This window comes from Rhamphochromis sp. 'chilingali' (genome assembly GCF_963969265.1).
Source record: "Rhamphochromis sp. 'chilingali' genome assembly, chromosome: 21".
NCBI lineage: Eukaryota > Metazoa > Chordata > Actinopteri > Cichliformes > Cichlidae > Rhamphochromis > Rhamphochromis sp. 'chilingali'.
This window is the reverse complement of record NC_137949.1, coordinates 23,807,279-23,823,057: the sequence shown is the minus strand read 5'-3', so window position 1 is coordinate 23,823,057 and position 15,779 is coordinate 23,807,279. Positions and strand designations below refer to the sequence as shown.

At 41.2% G+C, this 15,779-nt stretch overlaps 1 protein-coding gene across 1 annotated transcript; it reads left to right on the top strand.

Annotated features, from left to right (window-relative positions):
* Window positions 1-1,110: 1,110 nt before the first annotated feature.
* bmp4 (bone morphogenetic protein 4) lies at window positions 1,111-13,261 on the top strand. The gene is made up of 4 exons (XM_080870092.1): window positions 1,111-1,389; window positions 5,242-5,364; window positions 6,010-6,374; window positions 10,153-13,261. Exons 3-4 carry the CDS (start codon window positions 6,017-6,019, stop codon window positions 11,004-11,006), a joined length of 1,212 nt encoding a protein of 403 aa, XP_080726218.1. The 5' UTR covers window positions 1,111-1,389; window positions 5,242-5,364; window positions 6,010-6,016; the 3' UTR covers window positions 11,007-13,261.
* Window positions 13,262-15,779: the final 2,518 nt, after the last annotated feature.

Genomic DNA, 15,779 nt, shown 5'->3' with positions numbered 1-15,779 from the left:
AAAGAACAAGTGGAGATAATATTTATTAAGACTGCAAAACAAACTAAAACAAATCTGTAATGTTTCTGGCACATTTTAAATGCTTTTTAAACATATACAGGAGCAGAAACGTTTTAGTCATAACACGGGGAAACGGATTTTTATCTTTTTAAGCAGCGGTTCGCCAAACGGAATCCTTCAAGGAATAATTTCAGTCATACTTTAAAAAAAAACAGGACTGAAAAGAACATTATGGCTGAATTTAGATCTTTTTTAGATCTATTAATTGTGATTATCTGCTTTATTAATATCATTTTCTTTATCACCGTTCCACATCCGTAGTTCTAAAACGACAGTCATTTTAAAATCATTCAGACAGATGGCCCACTGTGGGGTTAGGCAGTGATTGAAATGTTACACAAGTACATAACACGGTGATACCAGTCATATAAAATGTCTATATGTTAAATGAACCCTCTACTAAGTTTAAAGAGCAGTCATGAAGTTCCGTGAAACCCCTCATCAAAAGCACTATCGAAACATGGATCCACGGCATGCGATCGTGGAATAATTTCAAATGACGATAACAATAAGAAGTGCAAGAGGCAGAAAAGCTATTTTGTAAAGTTGTACATTAGTGGGAACACATCGCTTATATCGGGGAAGCCAATCACTTTGAATACATTTCATAAATTTTGATGAAGGATTAAAGAAAAAGCCTTTAACCAATAAAAATGTACGCACGTGGCCACGTGTATATATATATATTTTTTTAATAATTAAATATGCATAGCATTTTTAAAGTAGACCAGTTGTTTACATCTGCAGGTACGCAAGGCGTTTATTTATTTATTTATTTTAGATTAGGTCACTAACACGTTGCATATGGAGACTTACCGGGCATTTGACCCGCTGGGCGTTATTTAAAGACAAAATGCAAAGTTTCACATAGTGAAAAGGGGGGAAAAGCGCAGTGAGTTGTCTTTATTTAAAGTGGAGGAGGAGGAGGAGGAGGAGGAGAGAAGGGGGGGGTTATCCAAGGTGTTTGAGACAGATGAGGGAGGTGGGGGTCGTGGAGGAAGGAGGAGGCAGAGAGGGTAAATTGGGCGGACACATAAAAACTGCAAGGGGCCATAGATGCTGGATCATTTGAAAGCCTGCCGTCCTGCGCGCCGATCGCCCTAGTGAGCCGCACTGGAGACGAATAAGAAGCCCCGCTGCAGAGCCCGAGCGCCGGCCTTCACTCCTCTTGTCCGTTCTGAGGTGTCGCTAAAGGATTAATGAGCCAAAAAGGCGCATAATTTCTCCTTTAAGGCACATTTCGGCTTTTTTTCGGCGTTACGCCTGGACTGCCTTACACCTTCCCTTTCATATTCACTTCATTCGAGGATACCTGTACCTCTACTGATGGTAAGCGCTCACCAAACGACACATTTAGACTACACACATCAAAGAGTCAACAGCGAAACTTAAAAAACAACAACAACAACAACAGCAACAACATACAGACACACACATCTTTGAGCAAGAGAGGCTCTCGCTGAAGTGTTGTTACTTTAAGTTTGGGTCTCTCCTTTGTGCGCATTTAAGCGACTCCGCTGAGAGTTTAAACACCGTTCCGGGATAAATGCGCGAGAATAAATGGGCATAAAAAACACTCACAGCGCGCGGAACTCATTCAAAAACCGATATAAAAGTGCATTTTGGAACGAATGGCGCTGTGATCATGGCCAAACAAGTAACAGGTTATTGTGCCCGAGACTTGAGCCGATGACAAATCAAGATGAGGTCATGTCCAAACACAGCGTCAGATTTTGCTGTTCTGTTTTTTTTATGTCTTTCATTGAAATCGCCAGCGTTGCGCACGTGTATGCATTTTATAATTCAGTTTAACACTGATTAAACATCTGTAACTGCTTCTTGTCATCCAAGTATGAAGGCTCGTATGAACGATGGAGGTTGACAGATCAGAGATGAGCGATAATGAAAATAAGTTGGGGGGTTTCTCGCAAAAGATGAAGTTCATTTCATTTTACCGCACGGGTTTTGAACAATAATTGACGCATAATTGCGCCAGGTGACCGAGCTGATGTCCAGTAATGACATAATGCTTGCGAAAACATGAAATGCTAATACATTACAGCTGCAGAGTCTTGCAGATGTGAGTCCGGTTTGTTGTCCACTCACGTGTTTTTCATCTGTTTGCAACAAGTCGTTGTAAAGATAAATCCTGTCATTTAATCCGGTAAAACTGCAGCAGGGAAAATTGCGGCCTGCGGACGCCCGGTCTCCTTGGCACTCAGTTTAGTTTGCAACTCAAATTCATCTCGTGAACTGCAGAGGAGCAGAATGGCCAAATAAATAAATTTAGAATTACTTTTACACACACACACACACACACACACACACACACATATATATATATATATATATATATATATATATATATATATATATATATATATATATATATATATATATATATATATATATATATATATATATATATAAAGAAGTCACATGTCACTTCTGGTGATGGCTTTAATTCGGTCATTTTCCTTGTCAGCCTCCGTCTGATTGTTCTGGGTTTTCCGTTATTAACGCACAATTAACAACACACTTTTTTTTTAATTTAAAAGAAAAAACGTGCCATTGACACTTTCCCCTTTATTTTTCAATAAAAGGAAAAAAACCCGACAGGATACATCAAAAAATCCCACACACCTCATCTTTTCCCTCAGACTTTTTGCCTTTCGTTTATAATGCCAGAGAAACATCATTGTATGTTGTAATTTCGAGCTTGAGAAATTTAAAAAATATCCCAACCTGCACATAAAATATAGAATTTTCTTAGGCTGACTGGTTAAATATTATTATTTAGCTTTGTTAATTTGGTTACTACAAAGCAAAAAAAAAAAAGACAAGAAAAAAAAAGAAAAAGTGTTTGACATTTGGGGTTGTGTGTGTGTGTGTTTTCTTTACCTATTGCTCATTCCAAGAACATGGCATTATTTTGGGACTACCATTCAAAGACATAAATGTCTTCTAATTATACAGGCAGCAACCGGAATTAAGCATAGACATTGCCACTGATCAATCAATAAGTAGAACCCTGTGACTAAAATGATAAAATCACTGTTCCACAGTGACCTGTTGCTCTCCTCCCTCTCTCCCTCCCTCATTCCCATCCTCCCTCCCACCATCACTGTCAAATTCCTCAGGAAACACATCTGAAGAGCCATGTGCATAGTCTGATCACATTATCTCTGGTCAGAGAGAGACAGAGAGAGAGAGAGAGAACGAATGAGAGAGGCCAAGGGGGATCAAGCAAAGCCAAGGGCAGTTTGACTGCTGCAGCCTAATTGCAGCCTGGTCTGCAACGGTTGCTGCAAAATGTATTTCTGTCACTTAGTGGAAAGCTTTTCTGTGTGTCCAGCTTTGTTTTATAATCTCATGTTGTTTTCGTTTGTTTGATTGAGAGGGCAATAAATGACTGCACGTTTATGATGAGTGCAGAGGTGTGGGTGGCGATTTTTTTGCTGCTGTTGTTGTTTTTTTAAGAATTTGGTGTAAAACTATTTCTTATCGCTCTTGGTGAAAACAGGCCAGTAAACACGAGCACACTGGCTTGAGAGACACAGAGCTGAGCGTTACTCCCTGTCTGCCTTACATCTTCTTTCATCATCATCACACCATTTTGAGTGTCTGTCTGTTTTAGCCTGCAGCTTTGTCAGTGGCTGGTTACAGTTACAAGATGTTCTGTATGGTCAGTGTTTTTGAGTGCTATGAATCCCTGTAATCATGGGAGAGGCCCTCTCTGTACAATGAACGTTTGTTGTCAGAGATGTACACACACAGACTCTCTCACACACACACATTTATCCCCTCACCCCATGGGTAATAGAGCTGATCATGTTCTGAATCCTCCTCACTCTTTTTGCTGCAGTTCTCACGAACATGCAAATGGTGGCACACACTTATGCGGACACGCACGTCAATGCATGCGCTGCGTTTTGCAGTCGTGCGCGCGCACACTGCATGTCACCCTCTCTTCTTGCACAGTGGATCTTGTATCATGACCGAGAAAAGGAGGGTCAAACCGAGGTCAAAGTCTAATACCGTTAGGGAAATAGATCCTAGATTGCATGTATAGTGAGGCATGCAGGAGGCAAGTTAATCACATAGATATGAAGCCAGGCATGCTAGCAAGCTGAAAAACACAAACTGTATGTGACACACGCACACACACGCAGATAGAGTGTGAGCTAATATGCTTCCTCACTGTGCAGTAATTCTTGGTTGTGCTCCAGTGGAACAAGATCCAAATGATGACCGAAGCCTTGTGTCACTTTGGAGTGTTTGTTCCATGATGTTGTTGTGGTCACTTAAAATTCAGTAACCTTGTTAGTGCGATTCAGCAGCACTTAACACTTCAAATGAGGTGTACAAACTGAATCATTTGATCCATGTTGTTCTTGTTAAACCTGCCTGTTAAAGCTCTGACTTTTCCCTTTTTGGAAAGTGGTTCTTTTTTGTGTGTGGAAGTGTTATATATATATTTTTAAATTAGTCTTCTAGAAGCACATTCTGCTCAGTATATCATGCGTACATCAGTGGTGAATGTACTACTGTATGTACAGTGTTATCAAAGTAGAGAAGTCCTGCCATCAGAGTCACAACCCATGCGAGCTCTAAAATGGAAGAGAAGCTCTTCTAAGAAGAATCTGTTTAGTTCCTTGTCTAAAATAGGTCAACTCAGTCGCTTGGAGGGGTAAAGGCTGAGTGGGTTTTCAGTTTTAGTAAACCAACAGCCCTCTTATCTTGAATAAAGAGTTTGCTAATTGTGATCAGACTTGTTTTGTGCTCTGTGGGTTCTGACGTTTTTCTGTTGAACCTGGTGCTAATCAGATTTTTAGCTTGTCATTAATGTAAAGTAGGAAGCTGCTTTTCAAATGGGTGTCTCTGAAATAGATGTAAGCATTGAATAAGTTGTATTTTCTTACCAAGGTGGGTGTCAAGCATTAGGTATCTGCTGTCTGTGTTGTAGCACATGCCTACTTACATTCCACTTACAGCAAATAGCTAGCTTACCCACCAGCCAAAATGATAAGCCTTAAAGAGACACTGGGTCTCTCTCTCACCAATAAACACACACATACACAAGCTCCTGTGCTACTCTTTGAAGAAATGCCATGTAACAACCTCAAGTGTTTGCAAGTGTCAGTTCACAATATCCCTGTGTTTTTTGCCTTCATCTTTCAGGAACAGGGTCACTTCAAAGTTCTCCTGCAGCCACCCAACGCCACCTGACATTTCCTAGAAGAACGGGTCCATTGCCTGCTCCCAACAAACATGGACTGTTTCCCCATGCTTTATTTTCTGTCGGTAAGTAAGTGGGCCATGCCATTTAAGTTTGCGGCATGTGACACGCTGCTAAATCTTGCATCTCCCTTCTCTCTGTCTGCTGACTCACTCATTTATGTGGCGTCTATCCAGACTTGGACTGAAGGTCCCTAAGGGGTATTGGGCGAGCCACGTGCCTGAGGAAGAGCTTTTTCTTATAAGTGTGTGGCACAATGTCCCAGGTTTGGGCCATGGTTTGTTTGAGCAGAATGTCTTAAGACCGAGACTTTTTATCAAGTTAAGAATTTGCTTAGACCCCAGGGCTGCCTCTTTTATTTGTCTAATTATAGTGGAGGAGACAAGGAGGAAGGGAGATAGTGGGGAGGAATGGCCCTGAGATTCCATTCAAAAAAAAAAAAAAGATGGGTTCTTGAGCTAGCTGTTTACCTTTGGAGGATAAAGATAAACTCTAAATGGTCTATCTGATCGGAGACTACTTTACTGTAAACAAGGCAGACTGGACTATTGAAACTAATTAGTCTGCCTTTAGTGGGAACATTTATACAAGAGAAAATAATGGTGTTTTGGATGGAGGGTAAGACAAATCTTATAGCTGCCTTTATATCTGCTCTATTTAGCCCTTTTTTTAATCATTTATCTTCCTGTTCCATCTGCTGCTCTCACCAGAGACATCATGATTCCTGGTAATCGAATGCTGATGGTCATTTTAATATGCCAAGTCCTGCTGGGAGAGAGCAACCATGCTAGTCTGATACCTGAAGAAGGAAAAAAGAAAGTACCTGGCCTGCAGGGTCGTTCGGCCGCTCAAAGCCATGAACTGTTGCGGGACTTTGAGGCCACACTGCTGCATATGTTCGGCCTCAAAAGGCGGCCGCGGCCCAGTCGTTCAGCCACTGTGCCCCGCTACCTGCTGGACCTTTATCGGCTACAGTCGGGTGAGGCTGAGGAGGCCGGAGCGCACGACATTGCTTTTGAGTACCCAGAAAGGTCAGCCAGTCGGGCCAACACTGTGAGGGGCTTCCACCATGAAGGTAAGCAAACACATGAACTCCAGAAAAACAATTTTAAGGAGCACAAAACTGAAAGAAGGAATGTCATTAGTAGGAGGAGAGATGATAAATACAAGTGTCAGCACACAAACCATTACACCACTCTTACAGCAAGGTCGCTGTTGCCAAGCATTCCAATAGTTTTGGTGGTAATGCAGTGCGCTGGCATGGGTGAGGTTTGCTTAGTATTCGGGGTTTTAAAAAAAGCACATTTCCGACATCCCTTGAAACATGATTGTAAGAGTGCTCCACCCATCTCACCATAACCAAGGAATCTAAGGATGTGGTCACCAAACACTGTCTACAGAGGGGCAAAAAAAAAATCTGCTAGACAAGCTCTCAAGAGCCTAATTTGACAAAGCTCTGTGTGTTTGGTTAGCAGCTGAAGTAAAAGCATACCTCCATATTACTGACTTACACTTCTCACCCCACCCAGGAGAACACGGCTTTAAAAAGCCCGTTCTTGGACGGGAATTGTAGTGTGCTCCTCTCTCATGTCTCCAGTTTATATGGAGGGCTCTTTTAGAAGGACCTTCTTCAACGTACAATTATCTTTAATGCTACTCTGCAGACTTCTAAATAAAGCCCCTACTGCCAACAATGTGGGTGCTGAGAGCAGATGCTCGCAACTCTTTGGCGAGATGGAAAAATGGCCTCAAAAAGCTGGTGTGATAGACAGAGTGGAACATTAGAAGGGTTTCTGTTTATTGTGACTGATCCGTTTTAGTATCAAATGCAGAGGTTTCTCTGGGCTTGGAGAAAGTCCAGTTTGAGTGATCTGTGAAACGTAAGCTTAGTTTGAAAAGATAATGTGTTTGGAAAAGAAAGAAAATGATGTGTCACTGTTAGTCAGCAAGGAACTCAATTGTACCATGGATAACTGAGAAAACTGGGAATAATTTATGGATAGAGAGGGGAGTGAGGAAGGAGGGATGAGTCAGCCTTGCCAGACGTGTTGCTAAGGTAGCGCATGGCCACATGAACTCAAATGGTAGCGTAGCAAGGCTAGCAAGAAAAGGAAGCGCACCACCGCTAGTACAGGAACTTCTGCATATGATGCAATGTGAACACGCGCACATGTGTGCTTGTGCATCGGTTTCTACTCCTCTACAAGCATTTACCCTTCTTCTGATTTACTAAACTATGTTAATAATATGCTCTGAAGCCTTAAGAGTGGCAGTTCTCGCTTTCATGGCAGCGCCATTGTGTGATGGTATGACTCAGTTAAATGATCTGTCCAAAACATAGGGAGGCACTGCAGCCTGCAGCAGATGGATGATTATGTGAAGAGACATGTTTATAGGCAGGTTAAACTGTGTAACCTCTAACCTTGAATTCAGATGGCACGTTTATTGACTGGGTCTAATTGATGGCATCTCTTTGTTTTACATAAGTTACGAAGTGTGTTAGTGCCCACTTCAAATCTGATTTGGTTGAGGATTTGAATACGCACCGCGTCTTCTCGCAACACCTCCTTTCCCACCGGCTTCAGATAAATGAGATTCTCCTGTACTGTCTGACTCCTTAATGATTATTCATGATGAAAATGATAAATGTCTTAAGTGAATAAACTGCAGAGCTAATCAAAAACACAGCAGGTTTTAATAATGAGAACCACCTGGGTAAGATTAGGGCCTGGGTGTGAAATAACAGGGGTGGATTGAGCAGGAAAATAGTAGACACAACATTCCTTTCCCCAACAATGATGATCTTGCCAGAAATCTGCAGACTGTGCGTGGAATAGGGAGCCTCCACTGTGTTTATACTGTAGCTGTGGTACGTTAATCACCACCCTCCTTGTAATGCATGTTTCAGCAAAGTGCTCAGAGAAAGGCATTGAAAGAAGGGCAGGATAATCCTTAAAGATAGATAAGAAAACACGGACGATATACATTTATATTCTTGAATACCCTGGAGGCCTTTCAAAGTAAACATATTTCCAGTGTACAAAATGATATCTTTATACAAAGAAATGATTTTATATCTAATCATTTTTAAGAAAGCATACAATGCTTGCACAGTATACAAAAAAAAACTGAGTGCACCCCTGTTCAAAATCCTTTAAATGTGATGAGTCAAAATAATTCCAAAAAATCCTAAATAATACAGCTGAAGTACAATACACACCTGTGATCACTGATAAACCTAATACCCGAAACAAAAAATGAGTATACTTGTGATTTCCAATTAGGCTGCATGTATTTACTGTCTGTTTGAGCCTCTATATGAAAAAAGAATTGCCAGAAGAATTGAAAAAATATGATTGTGAGACTTCACAAACACACTTAAACGTTCGTAATTAGGGGCTATAAACCACCGCTACAGCCACAGTGCCCACCTCCTAAAATGACACCAGGGACAGAGAGCTGCTTGCACAATCTAGCATCAGACTTGTCCAGAGAAATGATGCATGCCAGTAAAAAACAAAAAAAGAACAAAACAACAACCTTGCTGGCTCTCCAGCACAGATCTGCAAGACTGAACTTGGTGCATATCGCAGTGATGATTTTGGGAGCATATTATTTGGTTAGATAAATCCAGGATAAACAATTTCTGGAGAAATTGCATTGTAATTGCTGAAAGTTGCTGCAGCCCTTCTGCACACGCATCCAGCAACAGGCTGGGATCAGAACAAACCGTTCAACCCTGTGGTTAGTGGACAATCTTACTTTACCGCCTGAGCCATGGCAGCCACAAAGATATTCACCAGAGTTCTTCATGTTTAACTTTCTCTGAGTTTGCTGCACAGAGTGCCATTAAAAGAAAAACACATAAGATGCTTAAGGCATACTAATATTGATCAGTCATTTAAACTGCAGTCGGCATAAACCTGAAAAAGCAAAGACAAAAAACTACAATGCACTGCTATCCTGCAGGTCTCACTCTCCATCCTAAGTGCGTTCCCAACAGATAAGCACAGCACTTTCCGCTGAGTAATATTTAACTGACACGTCAAACCCTTTTGTTAAACGTGAAAGCCTTTTCTAACCCATTCATCTCCGACATACTACCACTGTTATCACTGCTGTCTTCATACAACGTTACCTTACCTGAGCAGGTTAGAAAGATGTGACTCGCCAAACTCTGCTATCACATCCTTTGACTCTCAGGGATTCCTCGTAGGTTTAGTAGTGACACTAAACAACAAAGATCCACCAAACAAAATCACCAAAAACATTGAAAGACTGATGTGGTGGGAACCAAACTCGGAAATCTTTGCACCCTAAAGTGACACTTTGATGCCACATGCGCTTTTCAAAGAGCTGTCAAGGTGCCTCACTCTTTAACTTTACAACTTCGCATTTTGTTGAAGAACCTGCATTTGTCTGAAGAAAAATCGCATTCTGTCTGCTTATTGTGGTTACTTTGCAGAAAGATGCTGGAAAAGTGCTGCCTACCCTAGCTTCAAAACCTAGTAACATTCATTTCATCCTGTCACTGGCAACTGGCAACTGGCAATAACAGGATTATGCTAGAACTCACTGATACTGATATAAATATTACAGAAAAAGTATAAAATGTAAATCTTGGTAGTCAAACATGTAGTGACTTTTGATAACATATAAAAGTAAACATTCTGCTGTTTAACTGAGGAAATGAGTGTAAACTTGTGCAATTTTGAATCAGGATATTGCACATATTTTGTACCCTTGCTATTTTTGCCCTTGCTCAGGATGTATAAGTCTATTTTACATAGTCTCAAAATTATTGAGTTTCTTAGTTAAGCTTGCAGTAAATATTTTTTTTTGCTGTATTTCAGAGCACATGGAGCAGCTACATGAGCTGGATGACAGAGGACCCATGCCCATTCGTTTTATGTTTAACCTCAGCAGCATCCCAGAGGACGAGCTTCTGTCTTCCGCAGAACTGAGGCTCTACCGTCATCAGATTGATGAGGCCATTGCTGATGCCATCTCAGACGACCAGGCACTTCACCGAATAAACGTGTACGAGGTGCTCAAAGCCCCCCGACCCGGGCAGCTTATCACACAGCTACTGGATACGCGGCTCGTGCGCCACAACGCGTCGCGCTGGGAGAGCTTTGACGTCAGCCCCGCCGTGCTGCGCTGGGCTCGTGAACGACTTCCCAATTACGGGCTGGCTGTGGAGGTTCTGCACCTCAACCAGACTCCACGCCACCAGGGCCGACACGTTCGCATTAGCCGCTCGCTGCACCAAGAGCCCGGTGAAGACTGGGAGCAGCTACGCCCCCTCCTGGTAACCTTTGGTCACGACGGAAAGGGTCATCCGCTGACTCGCCGGACCAAGCGCAGCCCGAGACAGCGGGGCCGTAAACGCAACCGCAACTGCCGGCGCCATGCGCTGTACGTGGACTTCAGCGATGTAGGCTGGAATGACTGGATAGTGGCGCCTCCTGGTTACCAGGCCTATTACTGCCACGGGGAATGCCCCTTTCCTCTGGCAGATCATCTGAATTCAACCAACCACGCCATTGTTCAGACACTGGTGAACTCTGTGAACAACAATATTCCCAAGGCCTGCTGTGTGCCAACAGAGCTCAGCGCGATCTCCATGCTCTACCTAGATGAACATGACAAGGTGGTCCTTAAAAACTACCAGGAAATGGTAGTGGAGGGCTGCGGCTGCCGCTAACGCACAGACGTACTAAAGTGTGGGCTTGGACTGCGGCACTGAAAAAAGCAACACGGGCGCTAACAAATCGGAAGGTCTTTACTCCCAAAAATGTTCACTTGGACCCTTATTTATAACTTTTATGAGATGTATGTTTGTCTCACTTTTTTTCTTTGACTATATCATATATTTTGACAAAATATATATTTATATCTACATATTAAAAATAAATAAATAAAAATAAATCCTTATTTTAAACATAAAAAAGCTGTACAACTTTTCATAATGTACATTAGATTGTATAAGGTTTTTTTTGTTTGTTTGTTTTGTTTTGTTGAAAAATAGTAAAAACTCTAAAAAGTAAAGTTTATTTACTGGTAATATTTATTGCTTTCATATTATATATAGAAAAAAATAAACAAAAATATGAATTGCTTCCAGTAACACATTCAGTAATATCAAATGATGCATCCTTTGTGTATTTGCATAAATTAGAGCACTGAGTGAATTTGTTACAATGGTGAATTGTATGGCTTTAATTAAGACGTTCGACATCAATCTGATTATTTTGAAAAGGCCCTCAAAACAAAATCATAAAGGTAAAAACGTCATTGTAAAGTATATGTAATAGAAACAAAAAGGAGTTAATAAAAACTACAATCTGACCTTAAATCTCCCATTACTTTTGTAATTTGGATTTAAACATGAGGCTGAAATTTCTCCCCGTGGCACGTTAATTGCGGTGTAATCACTTTTTACTAAAACAAAAGAGACGAGCACAGAAATCTCTCTGTTTTGTCTTTGCCAAATAAAAGAATGTTTGGCTTGTTATCTGGTATCTCGCCAGCTTTCAATGGATTGCAGCTCATCAAAGGAAGAGCAAAAACCAGCAGAAAAACTGCTTCTGCATCTTTTTAAAACAACATAGGAAGTTTTTTGTTGTTGTTTTGTTTTCTGAGAAGCAGTATGCCATTTAACAGGACATAGGAGATTAGGGTTAGGGCCTTATTGTTCTCAAATTTCACTTTAATGTCAATTAGGCTAACATGTGGTGGTTGGATACTTGCTAATCCAATTGCAGTCGAGATGGGTTGTTCAGACCAACTGCGTGAGAGTGATTCTATTGTTCCTGACATCCCCACATTGGGGGCATGATTGTGGCTGATGCGTCCTGCCCTCATACAAGGCGGCTGAGTCCTCAGAAGAATCAAAGGTTAGACACTCTGTCTCCTGCCTTTGTCTTCAGCGGCTCATGCCGGCAGAGCAAAGACGCCTGTCTCCAACCTGTGCCCCATCACACAAAAGGCTTCTACATCACTTATTTACAAGCTGACAGCTGTCCCAAATTATGTGATAATGTTTAGGGAGAGCGTCTCCTTTGAACTGTTGGGGGGACGTTGGCTGTGCATTGTTGCCTAGACAGCGTCCTGTACATATTCGTCTCCGGCAAACCACTGCGCATTGTTTAAATGCCTAAAGAACAGTATAATTACATTTAAAGAGTTTTAATTTGATGGGTGTTTTTTTCTGAAATAACCTTTAAAAGCAACTTAAGCCACTAAACGATTGACAGAAAACACAAAAAAACAAAAGATGAATCAACTAAATTAGGTATGACGTTAATTCAGTTTTATTTAATGATAAAAGACAAGTTTGTTAGTTTTTACTACTGGAGCACGTGCAAGCCCTGAGGCACTCCAATTGCTGCTGGATGTCTCTTTGATGCTTGCATATCTGCCTCAAAAAGGGGTGACTCCTAAAGGAGTGGAGGACGTTGAAGAATTTAATTTTGAAGTGTCTGCAGGAGGACGGGAGGTATGTATGTGTGCGTGTTCATGTGTGTGTGTGTGACTTGGCAAAGAAGGGGGCTGGGGTTGTTTTTAGCAGCTTGACAGTACAATTACAACATTTCAACTGATCTCCCCCCTAAAGTTGAGATAACATCTGCTAGTTACGGTAATCACCTTGCCTGTTCATTATCTCCCTACCCTACACAAAGAGCATGCGTGTCTATTAAAAAGCCCAGAGCGAGTTGCATTTATGTAAGCTCGACAAACTTAGTGAGGCTAGCATTTTGGTTAACGTCAAGCAGGCCCTTAAAATGTGTATTTGGTGGAGGTGACTCAACCTTTACAGAACCTTCAGCAGCATCAAGTCCAAGAAGCTTCACTGAGTGCAGTCAGCCACATAGCAGTGAGGACTTCATGAGTGTGTGTTAGCATGAATGGAGGTGAAGGGTGTGGGGGTCAATTAAAGAACAAGTCCTTAAAAACAGATTGAGGCTTTTGTCATTCCTATGTGACGTACCCCGCCGCTTCCTGTAAGTACTCATTCTCACGCAATTACAGGTGAGTCATTATGCAGGAGGTCTATTGACACTGCGCGACTAATTGACTGGGTGAAGTCTTCAAAAAGCTTTTTATTTGGACATTCCACCGTAAAGTGAGCCGTGTGTTTACAGACAGCCAGCCCTCCCGCAGGAACAAAGGAAGATGATCCTTGCTTACATTGCCTTGCTATAGTGGGAGCATTCCATACCCCTATCTCTAAACCCCCCCCCCCCCCCCCCCCCCCCCCCCCAGTTACAAGATTTTAGAGACTTCAGTGTGTTTGACTGCATCTTTTAGACAAGTCATGTGACTCTGCTTTTAACAATCACCTCCCTTTGAGAGGACTAGGAAAGGACATAAAATTACTAGAACATTAACTTCTGTCCATTGGTGGAGAAACAAAAAGCTAGAAGTATTTTACAGTTTATATTTGTCTTGAGTCCCCATGCTGGCTGGGAAATTGATGCTAAATAACATGTCATGTCAAAAAAAGTCAGAACTACCCCACAGAGTTCTAACGCAGAATCTAGTCTGGCCTGTTTGACTTGCAGTCTCATACAATGATACATCTATACTACCTTTCTTTTTATCAAATGTTTCAGTGCCACAGTATTCTATTTTACTGTTATTTCACTTATATATTCATTATTTCACCGCTAACAGTCGAGTAGGCCTAGTTTACTGTGGCCATACTGATTTATAGTAGGTAACTGCAGCAGTAGTAAATGCTATATTTAGGCTGAGCCTTCATTAAGGTGATCAATATCAATTGTGTGTGACACCAAAATAGCTGTGATACAGGTAGTGCTCAAAAATTCAATATTCACTGTCAAATTACATAAAACATGCATTTAAAGAGCTACAAATACTCTACAAAACCGATTAAAATTTACTGTTTCAGATTCAATTAAAAATCTTCCATTCACACTAAAGCTATAAGCAAGTGTGGCAGAAATGTAACCACCGTGAAGAAAATACGATAGAAAAACCCCAAAAGATTTATTCTCTTCGCACCACAGCTAAGATCAATTTGCACTACACTGGCTCATGTTGCAGAATAAACTAAGAAACAAAGATTTCTAGAAGTCCGTTTAGCTCCGTTTATCCTTCATTTTGTACAGCCAACCATAGCTAATACTGTTATCGCTGGCATCCTTTATCTTTTTCCAGTTAAGAGACTTTCTAAAATGATCCAAATCAAGCATGAAAGTAGTTACTTGATTGGTAGTAAACTTGTCTAACAAAAAAATAAATAAAAGATACCTAAAATATCTGTTGTCTGTTAAGGTCAATTAAAACTACAATAACACAAAATAGATGAGAGAGAAAGGAGGTTTAATCTTTTGACTGTTGGATAGATTGTTAATCTATCCATTCACTACAGAGCCATGCATAATGGTTGCGATGCATAGTTGGCAAGTTTTGTAAGTTCAAAAGAGAACTTTTCAGAGCAAAACATTTCTGAGATTAGCTGGATAAACACTGTTGCTTCTGCATATCTTTGAAAATTCGTGCTGATTTAGCATTTTTCAAATATCACGTAAAAGCCTCGAACACCACAAAGACTTGCTCACCTCTGCTTTATTGAGGTATTGGCAGATGTTTGAACAGCGGAGATCTCCAAACAGCATCTAAAACCACAACTATCTGCAGGGTGAGCCAGACTACTAACACTAGGGACACAATATACAGTTATAAAATTATTTTTATGAAAAGTACTGCACAAAAAGGCTTTGTATATAAATGCTCTATAAAATGAAATTTTGGACTGGAAATATTAAATGAGTCCACATATTAAGGGACTCATTTACTGTGTGTGCTTATTCTGTTGTCCTGAATCAAGAGGGGCTATCATGGTGACAGCTCATGTCAGTGCTGCTCGAGGTCAGGGCCTCTTGTTACACCCTCTCACTCATACTTCCACACACGTGCATGGAAATGCACACATATTCTTTATACTCTCTTCAGGATATATCATTTTTACACAAAAGGGCACACAAACACACATTCAGGTTTGAAACTTTAGACCCTTCCCGCTGTCCATCTGTAGGGGTTATCTGTGTGACACCTCCTCTCACCCTGTCTGTGACTCATCTCCACTCATCACGCACACCTCTGTGCTGGCACATGGCAGCTGGGACACTCCATGGTGCATTAAAGGGGATAAGGCTGTCATCGGTGGAACAGTTTGACCTCGGGTCACTGGCACAAACGCATGCATGCACAGACGCATGATGAGTACGCTGGAGGTACTAACAGGTAACAGCAGAGGGATATTTTACTTGTTAGGGATCAGACTCAGGTGAGTAAGAACATTTAGGATAAAGAAAGGACATCTTTTGCTATGAAAAGATGTAAAGTAAATACATACATGTAAGCATACCTTCTTTTGAAGATTTGGCAACTCCAAAATTCAAGTGATCACTCCATTGAGGCTGTTAATGCCCTTGGTGTCTGTCAGTTG